The sequence below is a fragment of the Mustela lutreola genome, chromosome 1 (genome assembly GCF_030435805.1).
Source record: "Mustela lutreola isolate mMusLut2 chromosome 1, mMusLut2.pri, whole genome shotgun sequence".
Lineage (NCBI taxonomy): Eukaryota > Metazoa > Chordata > Mammalia > Carnivora > Mustelidae > Mustela > Mustela lutreola.
In genome coordinates this window covers 200,542,724-200,566,125 of record NC_081290.1, presented here as the reverse complement: position 1 = coordinate 200,566,125, position 23,402 = coordinate 200,542,724, and the positions used below count along the sequence as shown (strand labels likewise).

General features: G+C 36.0%; 1 protein-coding gene across 6 annotated transcripts in view; it reads left to right on the top strand.

Moving 5' to 3' along the window:
• ZBTB44 (zinc finger and BTB domain containing 44) overlaps nt 1-22,428 on the top strand; it is a 65,143-nt gene extending 42,715 nt beyond the window's left edge. For 2 of the 6 annotated variants that reach the window (XM_059185123.1, XM_059185088.1), the window contains 4 exons: nt 9,568-9,652; nt 10,771-10,934; nt 12,621-12,921; nt 15,102-22,428. In XM_059185123.1, coding sequence (XP_059041106.1) covers nt 10,919-10,934; nt 12,621-12,921; nt 15,102-15,384 — 600 coding nt within the window. In that variant the 5' untranslated portion in view covers nt 9,568-9,652; nt 10,771-10,918 and the 3' untranslated portion in view covers nt 15,385-22,428. Of the gene's footprint in view, nt 1-9,567; nt 9,653-10,770; nt 10,935-12,620; nt 12,922-13,500; nt 13,610-15,101 lie in introns of all 6 variants that reach the window. The other 4 variants (XR_009356667.1, XR_009356665.1, XM_059185098.1 and 1 more) reach the window with 4 other exon arrangements.
• Nucleotides 22,429-23,402: the final 974 nt, after the last annotated feature.

Genomic DNA, 23,402 nt, shown 5'->3' with positions numbered 1-23,402 from the left:
GTAACCATGGCAGTGCCTCTTAAAATCCCCATTCTATAGTGTTGCACAGTGTTGGTGCACCTCAAGTGAACAATCTTGTTTATGTCAGAAGCTCCCCCCAAAATGGTCATTTGCAGTTCCAAATTTTCATTGTTGAAATCAGTTTAGAGGTGAGTGTATTAGCTAGTGTTAGAGAGAGGAAACATGAAGGAGGCAGATGTTTGGCCTAGAAGAGGCAGCAGTTTTAGATTGAGACAATTTGTGAGAACTGCAGTGGTCCAAAACAATGTTTGTGTAACTTTTTATTTCAGGGCTCGGTTAAAGGCCAGTTGTCACTGATCAGGGACCAGACAATACCTGATTCTGAGCGTGTGAAAGTAAACAAAGCAGTTCTTAGGGATGCAGACAAAATTGAGAAAGTCCTTAAACCTTTTTTTTTTTTTTTTAAGATTTTTTACTTCTTTATTTGACAGAGAGAGAGAGAGAGGTCACAAGTAAGCAGAGAGGCAGGCAGAGAGAGACGGAAGCAGGCTCTCTGGCAAGCTGAGAACCTAATATGGGGCTTGATCCCAGGACCCTGAGACCATGACCTGAGCCAAAGACAGAAGCTTAACCCACTGAGCCACCCAGGCACCCCATCTTTTTCTTTTTTTAAACATCCTCATTGAAAATAAAAATCGTCATTGAAATATAACTCACTTATATTGAGGTGCCTGGATGGCTCAGTGGGTTAAAGCCTCTACCTTTGGCTCAGGTGAAGCATGGTCCCAGAGTCCTGGGATTGAGCCCTGCATTGGGCTCCCTGCTTAGCAGGGAGCCTACTTCCTCCTCTCTCTCTGCCTGCCTCTCTGCCTACTTGTGATCTTTGTGTGTCAAATAAATAAACAAAATCTTAAAAAAAAAAAAAAAAATAATATATATAACTCACATATAAAATTCACCCATTTAAAGTGTATACTTTAGTGGTTGTTAGTACATTCACAAAGTTGTGCAACCATCCCCACAAAAGTTTATAACATTTTCATCACCCTAAAAAGAAACCCTGTACCTTTAGCTGTGAATCTCTCCTAGTCCCACCCAAACCCTAGGCAAACACAAATATACTCTCTATAGATTTGCCTGTTCTAAATATTTCAGATAAGTAGGATCATGCAATATGTGGTCTTTCCTGACTGGCTGCTGTCACTTTCTGTACTATCTTCAAGGTTCATCTGTGGCATACCTTGTAGAGTTTTGAAAAGTTTTTGCCAATCAGAGATCTTCTGAACTCAGCCTCCAGGCCCAGTTCAGATGGATTCAGTTCAGATCAGATGGGCCTATCTCCATCCTCATTGTAATGTATTCCGCTTTAGACAGGAGTCAACACCCTAGACATACCTATCATAGGAGCAGGTCTTAGGAGGCTAGAAAACAATCTGACCAAGAAACAGTGACAAATCTGAGTAGATAACCAAAATATTCCCAAAAGATTTTCTAGGAAAACAAAAGCAAACCCACCACTGAAGGACTTTACTGTGAAATATTTTAGCTCAGTTTGTAATGAACTTAATCTCCCAGCCAAGGTCAAGTTGCACCTCAAATGGGATTTTAGATGTACACTCTGTTAACAAGGTGCCCAGTGCAAGAGAACAAGAATTGCGATTGAATCTCAATGGATCCTCCATTCTTGCCAGTGTCTGGTTGCCAATGACTACGAGGAGCACAAATATAATTGAGCAAGTTGGGTTTTATTGCTCATTTGCATTATAGAAAATCACACACCCTGGGGTCTTTAGGGTTTCTTAGTAAGAGGGTGTTAGAAAGAAATTAGAGGTTTTGGCTTGTGTGAAGTGATTTTAGGGAGGTTTCACAGAAGTGATGGGGTCTGCTCAGGACTAGCGATATCAGTAAGCAGGGAAAACTATGATTATGTGTCTTTTTTTTTTTTTTTTTTTTTTTTTTTTTTTTTTTTTTAAGTAATCTCTTCACCCAGTGTGAGGCTCAGACTCACGACCCCCAAGATCAAGAATCGCATGCTCTTCCATCTGAGCCAACCAGCCACCCCTGTGATTGTGTATCTAGGAAAAATATCTAACAAATATCTAGGATTGCCTACTAGTGGGAAGCTATAGCAGCAGTAATTTTTTTTTTTTAAGATATTATTTATTTATTTGACAGGCAGAGATCACAAGTAGGCCGAGAGTCAGAAAGAGGAAGCAGGCTCCCTGCTGAGCAGAGAGCCTGATGCGGGGCTCAATCCCAGGACTCTGGGATCATGACCTGAGCTGAAGGCAGAGGCTTTAACCCACTGAGCCACCCAGGTGCCCCAATAACTTTTATTAGCTAGAGGGGGGATGTTTGGTATTCTTGTAATTGCACAATGACCTTGTTTTTGGCTGTGCTTAAACAAAATTATGTGTTTTGTTTCAGACCATTGTGACCTGGTCTGATGTTGTTATTCTGTGAGATTATCTGTGTCCAACATAAAGCGCCAGGGTCTAGCTGTGAACACCAGGCCCACTCCTTAGTGTCTGTGTTCAGGCCGGTTCCTGGATGTTAGGAGCTGCTTTTCTTTCTCAAGTATGAAATGAGATAATGTTTTAAAAACACATGGAAAAGTGGCTGGCACATGGTAAATGTTCAGTAGTGGATGGTCACTGGAGTTCTTTTTCACCACCCAGAAGAGTTTTTTATGTCTTGGGTACTTAAATAATGGTTAGCGGCAGAAAACAGGAATCCCTTTGATGCTACAGAAGCTATTATATACTACTAACTGATGGAAGAGAGTAGACTCTATCTTGATAAGATAACCCTTACCATATGAAGCTAATTGTCTCTATAAATCTGTTTCCTGTTTCATAAGGTGAGAAAATTCCATTTTTATAATTTAAGAAGCATCACTGTAACTCAAGGAAAGTAATGCTGTTTGTGTATCCTGCTCTTAAACTGTTTTAATTAAATTCCAATTCATATGATTATTTGTGTTATCATTGCCAAAACCATCACCTCGGGAAAAAGTTTAAAAGATTTTCATCAGGGGCGCCTGGGTGGCTCAGTGGGTTAAAGCCTCTTCCTTTAGCTCAGGTCATGATCCCAGGGTCCTGGGATTGAGCCCCGCATCGGGCTCTCTGCTCAGCAGGGAACCTGCTTCCACCTCTCTCTCTGCCTGCTTCTCTGCCTACTTGTGATCTCTGTCTGTCAAATAAATAAATAAAATCTTTAAAAAAAAAAATAAAATCTTTAAAAAAAAAAGATTTTCATCAATAGTTGCATAAGTGATATAACATTATTTGTGTGTTATAATGTCTACAGTATAGATAGAATTCTTAAAGTGTGCTTTTTAACTCTTAATTTAACTTGGAGTAGTTTTTATATTTAGCTTTTGGTGCATTAATAACCATGGGCAAGAGGAGAATGTTCTTTAAGAGGGGCCATCTGCTAGATGTATCTTAGACTCCATTTTAGTTCTTTTTTGAGCAGCTTTTTAAGCAAACTCTTGACAGTGCTAGAATCCATCCAAAGCAGAGTGGTTTTTACTTCCACTTCTCCAAGACTCCACCCCTGCCCCACCTAGAAGTAGTGTGGTCTGATTGTGAGAAGCAAATGTCAGATCAGTCTTCCTGACTTGCTCTAGTCACACCTCTAGTCCTTTTTTGCAGGTCTTTGCCTATAAGCTTTAATATTGTCTGCACTCTGAATAGCTGCAGAATACTGCTATAAAGAAGATTTTTGTGTGTCCATGGTGACCAGGTCCAAATACTGGGATTTTTCCAGTTTTTATCCTAGGACAGATTGAAATGTTAGTGTTTAGTTCCCTTTAAGGAAAAAATGAGAATGGGGAAGGAAATGTTGACAAGTGAACAGTTTTCTTAAATTAGCAATATCTGGTCCCCCAATCTGTATTAAAAACAAATCAAAAGGATTGGGAATAAGTTGGGCAAGTAGATATGAGGAAAAGCATACAAAGATTTTAACAGTAAGGGAAAGAGAAAATGAAAAGGCATACAGAAATGCTAAACACACACCAGTGAGAGTGAGGTTGGGTGTGGGAGAGAGGTGTGTAGGAAGAATATAGATGCACTTGGGGATGGATGTAAATGCACATAGTCCTGTGTCCTTTCAAAAATCTCTATCAGTGTATTAGAATAGTAATATAGTAATTGGTGTCCTTGTGATGTTTGCCATGAGTCATCAAGAAACAAATATATTTAGTGTTCTTAAGAAATCAAGGCAGACTGTCACAAATTTTCTAGCACAAATGACTTAAAGTAAGTTTGGATGCCTTTACAGCGATTAGGTTATTTTTTGGGGAAAATTTTACTTAAGTGGAAAATGTATTCATTTCTTAATAATGTCAGCTAATTCAAGCGTTCCAAAGGGGAAAACTGAAGTACTGGATTCTACGTTTTCATCAGAAGGAAATTTCACACTAACTCTCTAATAACAGATGATATTTATTAAATATCCACATGTATATGGTATTGTTCAAACTGTTACAAACTAGTTTGTTTTAGCTTTCATTAAAATATTGCAACCAAAAGCATGCTTGCTGTTACAGTGGACTATACAACTTGAGTTCAGATTTGTTCATTTGGTAAAGCACAGCTTATCTGCATACGATAAATACATTGGCAAAGTTCAGTCTTTGATGAGAACAGGATAGGTTGTGCGGATCTTCCTCCCACTAAAAACAACATGGGGCTTTTTTTAGTATTTGAAAAATAGTCGGGGAACTGCCAAGTTAAACGTGGGGTAAGGGGAGCCCGACCCAGAGAGGTAAATGTATATCAGAGCACTAAAACCAGTTGTTTCCTAAGACATTTGCCAGAACACAAAGGGGATTTGGTTCATTAACTCAAAGATCAAGGCAAACAGAAGTTAAGGCTCAGAGCATGTGAAAGTTATGAAATCCTAGAGACCTTGCTTTACACTGAGTAGGGACCCCAAAGGACTTCCCCACTACAACCAAATTGGCTTCCCTTCCTCCAGACCCCAGAAGACTGTAGAAATAGCTGCCTTGGCAGTGGGCAGAGTAGAAAATGGGAAGGAAAAGGGGTAAAAAAAACACATCTCTGCGAAGTTGTGGCCACTGACCAGCCCTCTTGCAGATTTAGATCCTGATCTAATAGTTGCACAAGTGGGCCAGGGAATTTCAGTGAATTTGGTGTAGATAGTGGCCTCCAGGAACATAGCAGAAGCAAACATAAAGCTTCTCTGGAAGAGAAGCTAAGCTAAGCAAATCATGTCTCTACATACCATTTTTAAGGGCAGTAACCACTGTGAAAAACAACTGAGGCCCACAAGGAAACAGCAGAGAAAGAAACAACAGTATAACAAAAACAGGTAGCAGAAATGCATTGGTGCTTAGTTTTCACACACAGATACAAAATGCATATGCTTACCAAGTTTTAATGAAATAAACCTGAACAATAATTACAGACAATAGTATACTGTGAAAAGTTGTAGCAGATTTGGCAGGGGCTTCGGGGGGATAAGTAGGTCTTCTAGAAAAGAAAAAAGTAACCAAAAATAAAGAACTGTTAGCATTTTGACAGCAGATTGGATTTTGCAGGAGAGAGAATGGGTGAATCAGAAGATAAAAGAAGTCACCTGTGGGATGCCTGGGTGACTCAGTTGGTTAAGTGTCTCGCTTCAGCTCAGGTAATGATCCCCGTGATCAAGTCCTACGTTGGCCTCCTTTGCTCAACAGAGAGCCTCCCTCTTCCTCTGCCTGCTGCTCCCTGCTTGTGCGTGCACATGTTCTTTCTCTCTCTCTCTCTCTCTCTGACAAATAAATCTTTAAAAGAAAGGAAGAAATCACCTGAATGCTGCCTAGAAAGAGACTGTATTAGTGTATCTCCAGATCAAGGGGGGGTATGTATATAGGAGATTTCTTAGGATGGATTCACTCACATGATTATGGAGGATAAGTCCCACAGTCTACCATCTACCAGCTGGAGGCCCTGGAAAGCCCATGATGTCATTCCAGTACAAATTCGAAGGTCTGAGAACTGGAGGGCTGATGGTATAAGTCTCAAGTCCAGAGGCCCAAGAACTGGTAGTTCTGGTGTCCAAGAACAAAAGATGGATATCCCAGCTCAAGCAAAGACAGAGCAAATTTGCCCTTCTACCTTTTCTATTCTGGCCTCAACAGATTGGATGAAACACCCACAGACACTTGCCATCAACTCCATTGGTGAGGACAGTCTTCTTTACTCAGTCTGCTGATTGAAATGCTCATATTTTCCAGAAATGTTCTTACAGATATACCCAGCAATAATGTTTTACCAGGTATCCTAGCATCCTTAGCCCAGTCAAGTTGATGCACAAAATTAACCATCACAGGGACAATGGCAGAAACTACTACGAAGAAGAGAATAAAGGTTATGGATGATACAAATGTAGGTTTGATGAAGCCCTAAGAAGAGAAGAGAAAATGGCTGAGAATTTTCTAGAATTGGTGAAAAACACCAATCCATAGATTAGAGGCCAGCAAATCCCAAATAGAAATAATAAAAATACAAACCTAGGCACATTATAGAGAAAATATAGAAAAGACAAAATAAGACATTACCTTCGGAAGAATGACTTCTGAAACCAGTGGAATAATATCCTCAGTGTGCTAAAAGAAAATTATAACTGTCAATTTTCATGCATAGTGAAAATACCTCTCAAGAATGAAGGTGAAATAAAGATATTTTCTTTTCTTTTCTTTTTTTTTTTTTTTTAAAGATTTTATTTATTTATTTGACAGAGAGAAATCACAAGTAGGCAGAGAGGCAGACAGAGAGAGAGAGAGGAGGAAGCAGGCTCCCTGCTGAGCAGAGAGCCCGATGCGGGACTCGATCCCAGGACCCTGAGATCATGACCTGAGCCGAAGGCAGCGGCTTAACCACTGAGCCACCCAGGCGCCCAAGATATTTTCAAAGAAACAAAAAATTTATCATCACAAATCCTCACTAAAGAAAATTCTTAACAGTGGACTTCAGGCAAAAGCAAAGTAAGCACTGATGGAAAGTCTAATATACCAGAAGTAATGAAGAGCAAAGGAAAGGTAAAATAGATGGACAAATATTGGTAAACATTACTTGCATAAAAGTAATGATATTTTGTGGGACTTCGTCAAAGCGAAGTAAAATATCACAATAATTCATAAGTTGCAGAATGAAAGTGTAGAAAAAGGGAGTTAAACTGTTCTAAGATCCTTAATGTTCAAAAGTTTTAATTTCAGAATTTGGTAATTATGTGTCTGATTTCCAAAGTAACCAGTAAAAATAGGGAAAGATTATATAATTTCCAAACTAAAGAGAGGAAATAGAATGATAATTATCATTTATGTCTAACACACTCATTTTAAAATGTATAAAGAAATGCAAAGGGCCAAGAATAGCCAAGGAGTTCAGGAAGCAAATGAACAAGGTGAGAAGACTTACTGCCCTATCTGATAGAAAAGCTCTGGTAACTGAAGATTGGCATTGATGTAAGTTCAGACAAGCGGATGGGACTAATGGAACCTGGAAACAGACCCATACACTTAGAGGCCTGCAGAACAGAGAAGAAAAGACAGACATTTCAGGAAATGTGTTTGATTATGAAATCAGCTCCAGGTGGATTAAAGAAAAGACCTAAATGTCAAGGGCAAATGTTTGATAAGATTACCTGAGATGAGGAAGGATTTTTATTTTTTTTAAGATTTTATATTTAAGTAATCTCAACACTCAACATGGGCTTGAGTTCACAACCCTGAGATCAAGAGTCATATGCTCCACCAAATGAGCCAGCCAGGCACCCAAGGATTTTTAAAAACAACACCAAAAAGACACAGCCATGAAGGAAAATAATTACAAATTCAGTTCAATTAAAATTTAAATTTTTGGGGGCGCCTGGGTGGCTCAGTGGGTTAAGCCGCTGCCTTCGGCTCGGGTCATGATCTCAGGGTCCTGGGATCGAGTCCCGCATCGGGCTCTCTGCTCAGCGGGGAGCCTGCTTCCCTCTCTTTCTCTGCCTGCCTCTCCGTCTACTTGTGATTTCTCTCTGTCAAATAAATAAAATCTTTAAAAAAAAAAAAAAAACCTTTATAAAAAAAAAAATTTAAATTTTTGGTCATCTAAAGATAAGCCATAGAAGTGAGAAAAATATTTCTAACATGTATCACTGAAATATGAAAAAATTCATAATAAAAAGCAGACGACTCAGTAACAAGCCTCGAACAGGCATTTCACAAAACGGGGGGTTCAGTAAATAAGTGTGCTCAACCTCACTAGCAATAGGGAAATAAAACTCAAGCCACAGTGAAATATTGCTACATACCCACCAGATCGGTGAAATTTTAAAAATTCGACAATACCAAGTTTTTTGCTAAGGAGGTAGAATGACAGAACTCTCATACATTGCAAGTAGTGATATAAATTTAGTATGATCACTTTGGAAGAGTTTAGCATTTTCTAATAAAGATACACATATCCAATGACCCAGCAATTTTTTTTTAAGATTTTAAAATTTATTTGAGAGAAACAGCACAAGTGGGAGGGAGGGGAGAAGCAGGCTGCCTGCTGAGCAGGCCCAATATGAGGCTTGATCCCAGGACCCTGAGATCATGACCTGAGCTGAAGGCAGATGTTTAACCAACTGAGCCACCCAGTGCCCCAAACCAGCAATTTCATTCCTAAGTATAGGTACCCTTAAAAAAAAGCATTATGTTACATGTACAAGAATATTCACAGCAGCATTGTTCATGGTAGCCTGAAACTGTACATTAAGAGTGAAATGGCTAGATTATGACTATTACAGTGTAAACTTTCACCTGTAATAGCATGGGTCGGTCCACAGTATTGAAGGAAAGAAGACTTAAGAGTGCATTCCAGTGTAATTCATATAAAGTTTGTAAGCAGTAATACTAAACTATATACTGTCGTTGGTGAGGGCGGCTGATTTTCTGTAAAGGGCATGAGAGTAAGTATTTTAGACTTAGCTGCCATGTGGCCTCTGTCGCAGCTGCAATGACTCTGCTGTGCCACTGGTGTAAAAGCAGCCCTAGATGGTTCATGGCTGTATTGCAGCAAGAGCCAACCCATAGTTTACAAGTACACATGTTGGAAATAAAAGTACTTTTAAAAGGAAAAGGGGAAGGAAATGAGGTCCATGAAAGATAGAAGAGTGGTTATTACTTGGAAGGAAGAAGTTTTGGTTTGTGATCCAGGCAGGGTAAATGGGGACTTACGGGATGCTGGCAGTGTTTTAGTGAGACTCGTATGAAGGTTGCACAGATACATACTCACTTTATAGCTGTCTCTTGAATTCTATGTAGAAGTTCTATGTGTATGTCACAATAAAGTCTTGAAAAGTAAAAATAGTGCTTCCTTACATGATTTAATTTTATGCAAATTTTTGTTTAGTTTACATTTGAATTTGCTTGTTTCTGAAATTTATTATTTGTTCCTAAAAGAATTTAAGTAGTAATATAAGGCTGTTGTCTTACATCTGATTTCTGTAAAAGATTTCTTTATGTTCTGTGTTTTAGGGGCTTGGTGATACAGATTGCAGTTAATATCTTGGCTCATTTATACCACAGTATTGACAGCTGTCCTCTTTTTGTCCTTCTGTTCACAGGTTCAGTAGATGAAGGTGTCACTGAAGGGTTACCTACACTTCAAAGCACTTCTAGCACTAATGCTCATGCAGATGATGATGATCGGTTAGTACTGACATAGTATGTTGTTTTCTTATAAAGGGGATTGCAACTGTAAATCCAAACATTTTAACTATATAATTTTAATTATATAAGAAGTTTATTGGTACCTCATTTTATTTTTCAGAGCAAAGAGGTCATTACATCATGAATTAGACCACCTATACAGGGTTTTTGGCATTGAAAACAGCCCAGGCCCATTACCTTTAAATAGTTTCTGTATCAGGGATTGGTGAACTGTGAACCACAGGCCAATTCCAGTTCACCACCTTAATTTGTAAATCAAGTGTTCCCATAAAGCCACGCTCATTTGTTTATGTATTGTCTGTGAATGCTCAGGTTGAGTGGTTGAAACAGAGATGAAAGCCAAAAATATTTATTATTTAACTTACTACATAGAATGATGCCAAATGCTCCTCTACATACCCATAATTCACAAGTCATTATCTTCAAACTGTCCCTCCCTTCTTCATATTTTCACATAGATGTATAAGGGGCTTCCAGACTTAACATGGCCAAGACCCGTAACTCCCCACCTAAATCCCGGTCATCCAGTCTTACCTATCTCTAAAGAGCATTGTCATTAGTTAAATGTAGAAAAGCACAGCATTGAGAAATATTAGGAACTATTTGGTATATGGTGTATTTGGGGAATATGAGAAAAAATGAGGCTGGAAGAGTACACAGAACCCAGATCATAAGGAGTCTCCTATGCCTCGCAAAGGGTTTAGACTTTGAAGGTAGCAGTGAGCCGTTGCAAGATTTTAAAGAGGGGGCTGATTTAATCAGATCACTGTGAAGCAAGCAGAAGGATAGATTGGGGGGGGGTTGGGGGGCATAAAGAGAGGGAGTGTATTGATGAAGACCTAAATTAAAGCAATATTAGGAAGGAAAGTATTAGAGAGATTAACGGTACCTGAGGTAAAATCATTTATATGTTACTTAAGATGCCAGACATTCTGGACAATAACATTGTTTTTCATATTGCTATAAATGAAACTTTTAATGTAACACTTAAGCTCTCAAAAAGTCATTTTTTCTTCTGTTCATTTTTAAGTTATACAGAAATATTTATTCAACTTAAAAATCAGAATCTGGTTGCCTTCTTTGGTCTGTTTTTTTAGATTGGAAAATGTTCAGTATCCCTACCAACTCTACATTGCTCCTTCTACCAGCAGTACAGAACGACCAAGTCCAAATGGTCCAGATAGACCTTTTCAGTGTCCAACTTGTGGGGTACGATTCACCCGTATTCAGAACTTAAAACAGCACATGCTCATCCACTCAGGTAATGCCACCTTCCCTATTGTTGCATAAATGAGTACTTGAAACATATTTAGAAATCCCAGTTAAAAATAGAAAACAGGTGTTTTTGAGTTTAAAAAAATATGTCTCTAAGACATTGGGGAGGTATGTGCTATGGTGAGTGCTTTGAATTATGTAAGACTGATGAATCATAGACTTGTATCCCTGAAATAAATACTACATTCTATGTTAATAAAAAAATATATATGTATCTCTGAGAAGTCAGATAAGCCTTACTTATTCTGTTGCTTAAATGGTACAGTATGAGAAAGCTTAGCACATTTGCCATAGGCCTAAGTATTTAGATTAAAACTTGAAGGGCTGTGTGTGTATAATACATAAATAAAAGGGATATATTAGTTGTGTGTATATGTACAATAGAGAAGCACAAATACTGTTTCTCTATTGAAGCAGATAGAGCAGATGAAATTAAAAGGGTATCTATTGGGGCACCTGGGTGGCTCATGGTAACGTTAAGCCTCTGCTTTCGGCTCAGGTCATAATCTCAGAGTCTTGGGATCGAGCCCCGCAACGGGCTCTCTGCTCAGCGGGGATCCTGCTTCCTCTCTCTCTGTGTCTCTCTGTGTACTTGTGATCTCTTTCTCTGTGTCAAATAAATAAAATCTTTTTTTTTTTTTAAAGGTATTTATTGATGTTTTTTGTACTATTCTTGTAACTTTTCTTTAAGGGTTGGACTTATTTCCAAATAAGTTTTTTTTTTTAAATCTAATAACCATAATTTAATTTCAGTTCTGCAATCCTAAATTTCTCTGTACCCTGATTAATCAGCTTTGTATTATTTATTAGTATAAAAGAGATTTTTAATAAATGATGCTTAGTACAGATTTAAAATTTAGTTCAGTGATCACATAAAGGCAACAAAATTCTCGTGGGTAAACACTGACCTCTGATAGAGTAAGAAATCTTTGCAACTGTTTTCATCTGTGTTTTTATCTTACTTTCCTGTGCCCTGGCTAGTTCTAATAGTCCTTGAGCTAACATCAATTCCCTATGACTTTATTAAATCAACAGATTATATTTTGAAGGTTTTTAAAAATTTTGCCAAAACTGTGATAGTTAATTGGAAGAGACAATTAATATACTTTATAATTCACATATTAGTTTCTATATCTTTTTCTGTCACTTTACATTAAAGGCCCAGAAACCCACTTTGCCAAGTGATAGTTCTACCATCATTATTAATTATGTTCAGAGATGTTAGAATTTTCCTTTTTTCTTCTCATTTCTCTCCCAGGTAGGGAATGAAAAGTAGGTCCTTTTTCCGTCTTTTCAGTATAAACAATACTACTTTAATGAAATTGAAATAACAGTGTTTTATGGAGTTTTTAATTCTGTTTAAATACTGTGATTAAATCATCTATAAAATAGATGATTTAGAAGAATATTGAAAAATCAAGTTCAGTATAAACAAGTTTACCTCTCCCTCTAATGCCTTTCTCTCTCTCTTTCTTTCTTTCCTTCTAAGCACTGTGACTTTTCAGATGTTCTTTACCTTTTCTGAGATGTTGAATTGGAATCCATTTTTGCTGATTTTTGTCTTTTTAAATTACCTATTGCTACAAAATTATAATTCAGAAATTTGTGAGGTTTGTGACCTTTCGTTTTATTTTGTTTTTTAGATAATATTTTGTTTTGCTTAATTTTGTAGGAATTAAACCATTTCAGTGTGACCGCTGTGGGAAAAAGTTCACCAGGGCTTACTCGCTAAAGATGCATCGCCTAAAGCATGAAGGTAAACGCTGTTTCCGGTGCCAGATATGTAGTGCCACTTTCACTTCCTTCGGGGAATATAAACACCACATGAGGGTTTCCCGGCACATTATCCGCAAGCCTCGGATTTACGAGTGCAAAACATGTGGCGCCATGTTCACCAACTCTGGAAATTTAATCGTGCACCTGAGGAGTCTGAACCATGAAGCGTCAGAGCTAGCAAACTACTTCCAGAGCAGGTGAGGTGCACAACAAAAACGAACCAGGAAAACTGCTGACTAAACTCTCTTTTCCTGCTTTTAGGGCAGCCTGCTGTGTTTTTTATCAGGTTGCCAGCTAATCAGTCACATTCCTTTAAATTCCCACTGTCCATATTCTGATCCCATGATCTGATAAAATTTTGCTGAATCTTCTAAGTTTATACAATTATAAATATTTTTCTAGTTGGTATTGGAAATTTTTCCCTACAGAAGTAGACTGCTTACCTCTTGCTTTGTCTTTTTGTTTTGTTTTTTGTGTTTTTGTTTTTTCAATAACATAGGGTTAAAGTAATATGGACCATACTGGAAAATTTACCATGTTGGATGATCTTAGTGATACTGAATTACTTCAGACTCTTTGGATGTCATAAAATTTTTGACCACTTCTCATTTTTTAAAATTCTATATAAAGGAACATATATTTACCAATAAAGAAAGAAACTTCAATAGCAACTATGATGGATATGATTCTTTAGATCAAATTTTCTTTTTCAATTTAAAGCTCCATGCTTTTAATATTAATAATTTATTATAATAGAATTCCTTTCTGATTTATAGAGTATCCAAGGAAATCAGGTTCTAGTTCTGCCTCTACCACTAACTGCTGTTATGATTGAACGTGTCACTTTACAAATGAAGAAGCTTGAAACATAGAGAAAGATAAAATGTAAGCTTTAAAGATGATTTCTAAGGTCTCTAGATATAAAATTCTGTCATCTTTTTTTAATATTTTATCATAAATACACATCTGTAGGAATCCTTTGTTTTTTATCAAATGAAATCTTCCTAAACCTTTACATTTTAAATCATCTTTATTTTTTAAATCTTATTTTTTAATAAATTCTAAATTATTGCTACATAAATTCTGTTTTTCTCCCCAAACCCGACATTCATGTTATTTAATCATGTCTGAATGTCTGGTTGTCCTATCATTAAACCTAAATTCTTTTTTTTTTTTTTTTTTTAAGATTTTATTTATTTACTTGACAAAGAGAGATCACAAGTAGGCAGAGAGGCAGGCAGAGAGAGAGAGGAGGAAGCAGGCTCCCTGCCGAGCAGAGAGCCCGATGTGGGACTCAATCCCAGGACCCTGAGATCATGACTGGAGCCGAAGGCAGCGGCTTAACCCACTGAACCCACTGAGCCACCCAGGCACCCACTAAACCTAAATTCTACATGTCTTATCAAACATTGTTTGTTCATAACGAAAATAGTGTCTCAGTTAACCACTCCTGTTACCTGTATCTTCCCTATTCAGAGCCCTCTACTGTCCATTCCTCTAACACCTGAAGACTTTAGAAAATACAACATAGGGCATTTTAAATTGTTTTGCAGATGAACAGATTTTAATTTTTTATTAATACTGGACAATCAAATTATAAAATATCCTTCTTAAATGTATTAGTTATTGACATTCCTAGCAGAATGAGCTTTTTTAGCTTAACAAAGATTTAATTAAAGCATCTAAGATTTATAATGTTTATTCTTTTACCAAAAAATGCATATAGTAGAAAATTTAGTAAATGTAGGAAAGTATAAAATATAAGAAACTATAATATTTTCTGATCTAACCACTTAGGGATAATACCCACTGTTGTTAAAATTTGGGTATATTTTACTGTCCATATTCAAAAATTAAATACTTAATTACTCTACTAATAGAATATTAAATATTTTCAATATTAACACTTCCTGAGGACTAATATATAACCAGTCTCATGACATTTTCAAATATAATGCCTTTTATGCTCAAGGACTTAAAAAGCTAAGTTGATATACCTCTTAATTAGTATATAATCCAAGAAAGGTTAAGCAGAAGTTATTCACATGATCTTTGCTTAAGTGAGCATGCGAATTACATTTGTTTGTATACGGAAACTCTTCTACATAGAACAAGAAAGTCTGTTTAGGTGTCTAAAATGACAGTGGAAGTGATAATCTTATCTATTGGTGGTAGAGAGAATTGATGTACTTTGGTTCTAATGGATACTATTGGTTCATATTTAGTTTAGAAATTGAACATCCTGAATTATAACCAATCAACAATTAGAGAAATGAAAAATCCCAATCTTGTTTTACAAATCAGGTCTTTTTATTGTGGCTAATTTATTACTGGTTTGAAAATTAACTCCCTCTTTCATCCTTTGCCTCTTATCTAGTGATTTCCTAGTACCGGACTACTTAAACCAGGAGCAAGAAGAAACCCTTGTTCAGTATGATCTTGGAGAACACAGTTTTGAAAGCAACTCCTCTGTTCAAATGCCTGTAATTTCACAGGTCTCCTCGACCCAGAATTGTGAAAGCACTTTCCCCTTGGGGTCTCTTGGTGGGCTGGCAGAAAAAGAGGAAGAAATGCCAGAGCAGCCAAAGACCAGTGCTTGTACTGAGGCAACCAGAGATGACCCCCCAAAATCAGAGCTGTCTTCTATAACCATTGAATAATTTCATGGTTTGGCTTCATTTTTGGTTTTTGGAAAGTGCCTGTGCTTGGTCTTGTACTTTTAAATTTAATTTAATTTTTTAAACAAAAAAGAGTTTAGGAAAGAATTTCCCTTTTTACTTTGTAAGCCCCGCAACTGACGTTTTATTTTTCGTTTTATTTTTCGTGACTGAGAGATTGCTTCTGTAAGTGCACACTAACATGATGTTGAAACATAATTGAAACTGAGACTTAAGGAGAACCAGTAGACTTTAAGGCCTCTGTCAGTTTCTTCTTCCATTATTAAAAGTGGGCTAATGAGATCATGAGGTAAAGAAGAATTCAGATAGATGATTGTTGACCTTCCTGAGATGAAAGGGTACACCAGAAACAAATTACTAAACATAATTTGACAGGTAGCCTGAGTAGATATTTGCTCTTTATGCACAAGATGTTGTACAATATTTTGTAAAGCCTGTTGGTTTTGGAAATATTTACGGTAAGCTTTCTTAAAAATTATTAGGGTAAATGCTTCTGAAATCCAATGTACTCTTTTTTTTTTTCATTTCTTTGTCATTTCTATTATTTTTCACGGTAAAAATAATAGTTTTGGGAGAGGCAGTCCCTGAACTTTTTTTAGTACCACTCCAAATAATCTTTCTTCTATGAAGTCGGAAAACCATGATTGAGAATAGTCAGGCTGTGCATGAAATGACCAGGAGTGGGAAATGAAGTATACATAAATCTCAGCTTTATAAGAACTCTTTTAATACTGCTTTTCTGACTAAAATTGTTGTTTACCTGGTCTCTGAATGTTAGTGCCTGGCTAATTAGGTCATTGCCTAAATCATTTTCCTCTTGCCCCATGAACAGTACTTCCTCTTGCATATACTGGCATGATATCATATAAGGGAAAAATATTGGAGATATTCTATATTTTATATATAGGCTTATGTAATCTTGGGGATGTTTCTATTGTGCTGATTTGGACAAAATAAAAGAATTCTCTGTTAAGGCTACGTTCTTAACCCAATTAAGATTGTTTACAAAATTCCTTATGTCAGTGATACTTTGTTTTTTGTTCCCAAAATATTTTTAGACATTGCCAAGTTCATTAAAAGGGTTAGTGTAGGTTTTACACAATGTAAGCAATAATGTAAAAGATAAGAAGAGGCTTTAAATTAATGATCTATGACTCATTAATCTGGGGGGGAAAGAATCGTTAAAACTAAAACTAAAACCTTAAATTAATATCACTTCTTTTGCTGCTAAAAAAATGAAACTTCCTGTTTATAGTTGAAATTTATGTGATACTCTAGACTGGAGTATACTTTTCATCTAGTGCCATTAAAGCATCACTGACCTTGATCCTAAATATTCATGAGTCCATAGACAACTTCTGAATAACTTTTTTCTGTGTATATTCCCAAACTTTAATAATTATAAAAACACCTGATTAAATTAGAAAAAGAAACTAAATACAGTTTTTTATTCAAAACACATGTTCTGAATTTTGTCCAGGTGCTAGACCTTAATAATAAAATTAATTTTTAAGTTCTAGTGATTTTACTTGTTTCATTTTTTTAATTGGCTAATTCTGTGATTGATTTTCCTCCCACAAATGTAAAGGAAGGGAAAGTAAATGCATTGAAGATTTTTTTTTTCAGGTAACATTCTTTTTCTTGATTCTGCTGTCTTGAACTTGTTTTTGACTCCTTATCTCCCTCTTGAACATTTTTTCCCCCTTTGCTCCCAAACACAGGTATATTACCTTCAGGAAGAACAACATACTCAAATTATGATGGGCTTCCACCGTTTATGCTTCTTTACTAGTAGGGTTGAATTACATTTTTTGCAACAGACTGAGATACTTAATTTGTAACAGTACTGCTGTGTCTCAGCTAGAAAGGTCAGGAATTTTTATTTTTAATGTCCTACATATTCTTGAAAATTGTTATGCCTACCAATGGATAAGCCTTGGAGTTAATTTTAAAATCTTACATTGGCAAAATAAAAACTAGGTAAAATTATGGCCAGGAATCATTGTTGCCTTCAGTTCTAAGAGTTATTTTTTTTTTAAGGGTGTGAAAAGAAGGAAGGAAGAAAAAACAGAAAGAAATAGGGTTTAAAAAAAAAAAAACCAAAACGGGGATTTTTATGGTTGAAAGTGTTAAAACACGTCCCCTATTCTGAGAACTCTACATTAAAAGAGCCCACAATTTTGGCAGCTCAAAAGTGGTCTGTATTCTCAGAAATGTAGGATTACCACTACTGGCTCTTCTTTCCCAAATGGAAACTTTAGATTTTCATTGGTAATTACGGATTGCACAGCTTTTCAAGTTTAATGAAAAATTTGAATATATTATGAAAATGTGTACTTGGTTTGTTTATTCCCCAAATCTTATCAATACAGGTAGCTAACTAGTATTTAACATAAAGTGATATAAACAAAAGCCTTTTTTTTCTTTCATTGAGGCTCTACATTTTTCTTGATAGACAGCTTAAGGATTTTTAGCTTATGGATCTGTTTTAGGAAACTAAGCCGCAAGGTATAATTGTATATAGTGTTATTTAGGTTTATTTAAAATTCATCAGAGAGGGATACCCGAATGTATAATTTTTACCAGAATATATGAAAAAGATTGCAAAGAGATGAAAGCTAGTTACATTATCCCATCCATTAGGGATTGCCAGTGAAACTAAACAAAAAATTCCAGTTTAGAATACTTAAGTATAGCTATCTTTGTTAGGGCCCAAGAGGGTAACTTTCAGATATTTAAAGGGCTTAAATTTTAGGATGCAGGATAAATTGCCTTTTTAAAAACGAGTATTTTATACAAGAAAAGCATTTATTTTACATTTTTATGCTACCAAATAGATGAGATACACTTTAGAAATGAGTAAAGATGCTTGCTGTGATACTGGATGTTACAGCTCCTACGGTCGTTCTTTCCATTTTTAAGGGTGTGTTCTAACAAGGAGGCGTCTAGCATGACCGTGATTGTAATAATTCAGAAACAAAAGGATTAATACTGGGGGGGTTATGTGAAGTTTTTAGAAATGGATACAGATGGAGATTATCATCCACAAATACATTTAAATGAATTTCTCTTACTTGGAATTTCAAGTAATCATCTTAATTTGTGTTTCACATAATTAGTTGCACATTAAGTTACACTGCCAGTTTTTAAAGTTCTCAATTTCAGTGAGACAAAGTATACTAAAATGTTTAAATAGCCTCATTCAGTCTTATATTTTAGCCTTTCAGCAACCATTCTGGATTAAGTAATTTGGATCCATGATACGACACATGCCCTTTGATTTTTAAAAACAAACAGAAAAATGTGTTTTGTTAAAATATTTTTTCAAATGGAATGGACTAGTCAGCATATCTAATGCAGTATCATTGGTAGCTCTGTTACCTTCTGACTACTGAGCCAGACTCTCCCCGTTGTATAAATGAGTCCCTGGGAACCTTTGGAAGCTGTATTAACTCTTTCAGTCTTTTATTTGATCTTCTGTTTTATTTTTGTATTCAGTCTAGATAGAGGCCAGTTATCTTGGTTAGCGGCTTTTATTTTGAAGATTCTCAGATCTTTAGTCTCTTAGTTTTGTAGTCCCTAAAAAAAAATTATAAGGTAATAGCAACTCTGTACTGTACCACATGGAGAAAATCATTGTTATTGCTTGATGAATCAAGTCCTGAAATTGTAATATCTTAACAGAAAGGAGTTTGAGGTTTGTTGAATTGACGAAGAGAATTAGAAGCTTTCATGTGGCACTTATCCTATTTTCACTCATCTGTAAAATGTGAAGCTATAACTCTGAAATATACATCCAAGTGAGGGAGAATAGTTTTCTAGATATTAATATTAATGGCAAGGGGAGTGACTGGTAAAGTTTGCATTTGGAAGCAACCCAAAGTTGTTAAAAGGTAATAAATATGATTTTCACTATAAGTTATTGACATAAGATGCTTTATTTATAATATATACAGATTTTAAAAGTAACTGGAAGAAAAGTGTATAGAAACTAGATTTTTCTTAAGCAGTGGCACAAAATTGGGGAGAGTTCTATTATAGTAAACCCATCTATGAAGAATATTTATAGCTAAGCATACTCCTTTAGCTTTAAGCTAAAATCTCAAAATTTAAACTTATTTTTTATTTTGCTTATACCCACTTTTTTAATGTCATTTTACTTGTGGTGATATAGGCTGTTTTTATTTGGAAAGCCCTTAGCAAGCTGAATTTGCCAAAAGCAATAATGGTTAAGATTAAACAATGAAGTGGAATTGAATGAATTTCCAGGTTCAACTAAGGAACAGACATTTTGTGGATATTTTATTCTTCGATTATAAAGGCTGAAATTTATTAATGGAGGAGTTAAGCTTATATCAGATTATGGGATATAGACTCTTAGTGACATCCTAGTTGTACTTTTTTTTTTTAACCTCATACTAAACTAATACAGTTAGATATATCCACTACATTGTAGTGATTATATTTTTATGACAGAAAAAAACAGTTCCAGGTCTTTACAGGTAGTCTCTGCAGAGATGTCAGGCAGTGTTATGGACTCTCAGTTTGGCGGTATCCAAAATACAAAACTGCCTTAAAGTGCTCGTGCTACTTTAAGCAAACTTCCTCTGTGCAGGCCCCATGCCAGTTACAACTAGTACCAAGGTTCCTGTGTACATAATAGTTTACAAAGAATTTAAAAGTTGAGACCATTGACTGAAAACAGAAACTTTTTTTAAAAAATGTTTTTAACTTTAAAAATTTTAATTTCAGTTTGAAGTGCCTGGTTTATAAAATCTAATTCTTTGATTATTGCCTTTCTATTTTAAATTGACTAATTTTGCTAAGTAAGCTTAAAGCCCTTGATTCAGTTGTGATGATTTATTGACAAAATCGCTGCTTGATTGTTTGAGGGGCTAGTGTCATGACTTTTATTACATTATCCTTGTTTTTCCAAATGCTGGTCTAACTATATCCAGATTTCGTAATCCAGTTAAACAAGCTAAAAAATCATCCTGTAATTGTATGTTCAGGTTACCAAAGTACATCACCTTCTAAGGAAGGATAAATCTTCCCTGCTTTAAGAGGAGCCAGTCAACTCCCTTTAACACATGTTTCCAATGGCATTAGTGGAAGCTGTGTTCATTTAGAGGTGGTAAGCCTTTCATGCAGTTCCTAGAAACATCTGTTTTCTAGAAAGAACCTTTTCTATGATTAGATTCTAAATGTGTTTTCTCTAAAAGCTTTGCTTTATTTCAGTTATCAATTTAATTTTCAAGTTGATAGATGCTATGTAAGGTCTCTCATACTGAGAGTAGTCCATTAAATTACTGAAAGTTGCACTGCTTTTCATCTTTCAGGTGCCTGAAATGAATGCCACCAGGTATTTGGAAGGAGTAAGATCATAAACTGTATTCATTTTCTTCCTTATACAAAGTGATGTCTTCTAATGCATATATTTCAAGATAAAAAAAAAAAAAAACAGCCCTTAATAGAGCGAAATTTGGTTTTGATCCAAGTCCCAATAATATATTTGATTTTTCTGTTGTTACTGGTGCCTCCTGTTGCATCAGATAGCGATTGCCTGCCTCTTTATAGGGCACCCTTGTGGCACCTTATGTCCAATTGGAAGATAGTGTATGGCTTCTTTGTGCCTCTACTATCTTTTCAAAAGCCATTTTATAAAAATCCTAGGTAGCCTATTTTAATATTTAAATATATATATTTGTGAGATACTTTTAGAACAGACTTTTTTTTTTTTTTTTACTTTGAAATTCCTGTATTCTCATTTTTAAGAGTAAATTAAAATTTTCCAGGATTAGGACTTGTCTTTTTCCACAGCAGCATAATGAGAAAGATTGAAATTGAAATTGACCATACTTCAGTGATAGAAAAAATTGATGTCTGGTTACAGGAGACAGATATGAAGGAAAAAATTGTTTTGATGTCACAGAAATGAATTTTTAAATGAAATTGTGGTTTTGTTTCTATAATTTCATATTTGCTGCTACAGTAGCTCAATAATTTACAGAGCTAACATACAAATCTGGCTCCATTTAAAAACTGGAGTACTTTCTAGTACAACCAGCCTGGGAGGAAACTGCGCATCACAGTTTTCCAGATGGGTGACTGACTGCTTTGTTTAGCCAATGCATGCTTAATATTTTCCTATAGGCCAGCATCAAGAAGTCTGGGGGAAACTTTTTTTTACCTTGTAGCATTATGATTCTTTTTGGTCACTGGCGTTTTATGAAACCGTTGGGGGAGGGTAATGCTGGGGCAGAAATGTGAATTAAAAGTATATGGATGGGTGTTTTTATGTCTTCTACCCTCTCCTAAAACCAGTACAACTCCCTTAACTGCCAGTCCCCAGCTCACCAGCTTTGTATCCAGTTGTCATCTCATTTAAATATGGCTTTCCTTGGTGTCAGTGGCCATAGCTAAGTTACTTGGCATGTTTGACTTTCAACAATAATGAAAATGGTTTTGGATTTTGTTTTATTTCCTAAAAAATGTATACAATGTCAGAACTTCACATTTTATACTAGTATCTGGCTATTAGTATTTTACAGGAACCATAGTTCTTGGTGACTTCATATATATATATATATATATATATATATACATATATATATATTTTTGTGACTTTTTTGTAAACTAAGTGCCGTTTCAACGTTAACAATCATTTTTAGAGTTATTGTAATCAATGTGAATATCATGTTTTTTCAAATCTGTTCTGAGCCTATAGTGTTTGCTTTGTGAACATATGTGTATTGTATATATTCTGTATAGTTCCATTGTACTGAAATATTAGCTTGTTTGATATAAGGAAAGTATGTATTGAGTACCTTTTTGCTAGCCTGGTTGTTTAATCTTTTTAAAAAAGGTTTAAACTTTTTTAAAAAAATCTTTAAACTGGCCTTTATTACATGGTCACAAAGTTGCAGTTAGAAGGGATGGGCAGGGAAAAACTAGTTTTGAGTGTCTTTGAATAGAAACATAATACTAAGATTTTTTTTCTCATTAAAATATCTTATTAATGCTTTATGGAGTAAAACTTCCTGCTGTTGTTTTTTATTGTTGGCTGGAAGGAAGAAACTGGTGGTGCTGGTTGAGAAGTGGATGAGAAAGTTATCAGAATAACGCATTACTTAAATAAGCATCCACTGAGTGCACACAGACCAGAGATTCTTACATTAGATGGTACATGCCAGGAAGAAAAGAACTGAAAGTGCACCGATTCCACAAGCACTGTGGATTGAAAGAGATAAAAAGGAAGCTAGTTAGAGAAGCTCCTCAGATCTTAGAGCTGTTGAAGCACGTTCTTGTGCAAGGCTACTTCTTAAAGTGTGGGTTGCACCTTTAGAAGTGTTTCTGAATCTTTTCTGAAGTTGTACTTTATTGTTGAGAGACGTGTTAGTAACATTTCAGTAATACCTTACAACCAGAAAGTAGAAAACCAGTACTTGGGTTGGGGGTGGGGGAAGACAGCTCATTGCATAGGTAGTAAACCTTTGAGAGCCTAAAGAAAGGGCTTTCTAGATTTAGATTCATCTCGATGTGGCTTTTTTTTTTTTTTTTAAAGAATTTATTTATTTGACAGACAGAGATTACAAGTAGACAGAGAGGCAGACAGAGAGAGGAAGGGAAGCAGGCTCCCCACTGAGCAGAGAGCCCGACATGGGGCTTGATCCCAGGACCCTGGGATCATGACCCGAGCCGAAGGCAGAGGCCTTAACCCACTGAGCCACCCAGGCGCCCCTCGATGTGGCTTTTTTTTTTTTTTTTTTTTTTTTTAATTTATTTATTTGAGGGAGAATGAGTGAGAGAGAGCATGAGAGAGGAGAAGGTCAGAGGGAGAAGCAGACTCCCAAGGAGCTGGGAGTCTGATGCGGGACTCGATTCTGGAAGTCCGGGATCATGACCTGAGTCGAAGGCAGTCGCTCAACCAACTGAGCCACCCAGGCGCCCCTCGATGTGGCTTTCAATGATAACTGGTCTATATAGAGTGAGTAACCAGC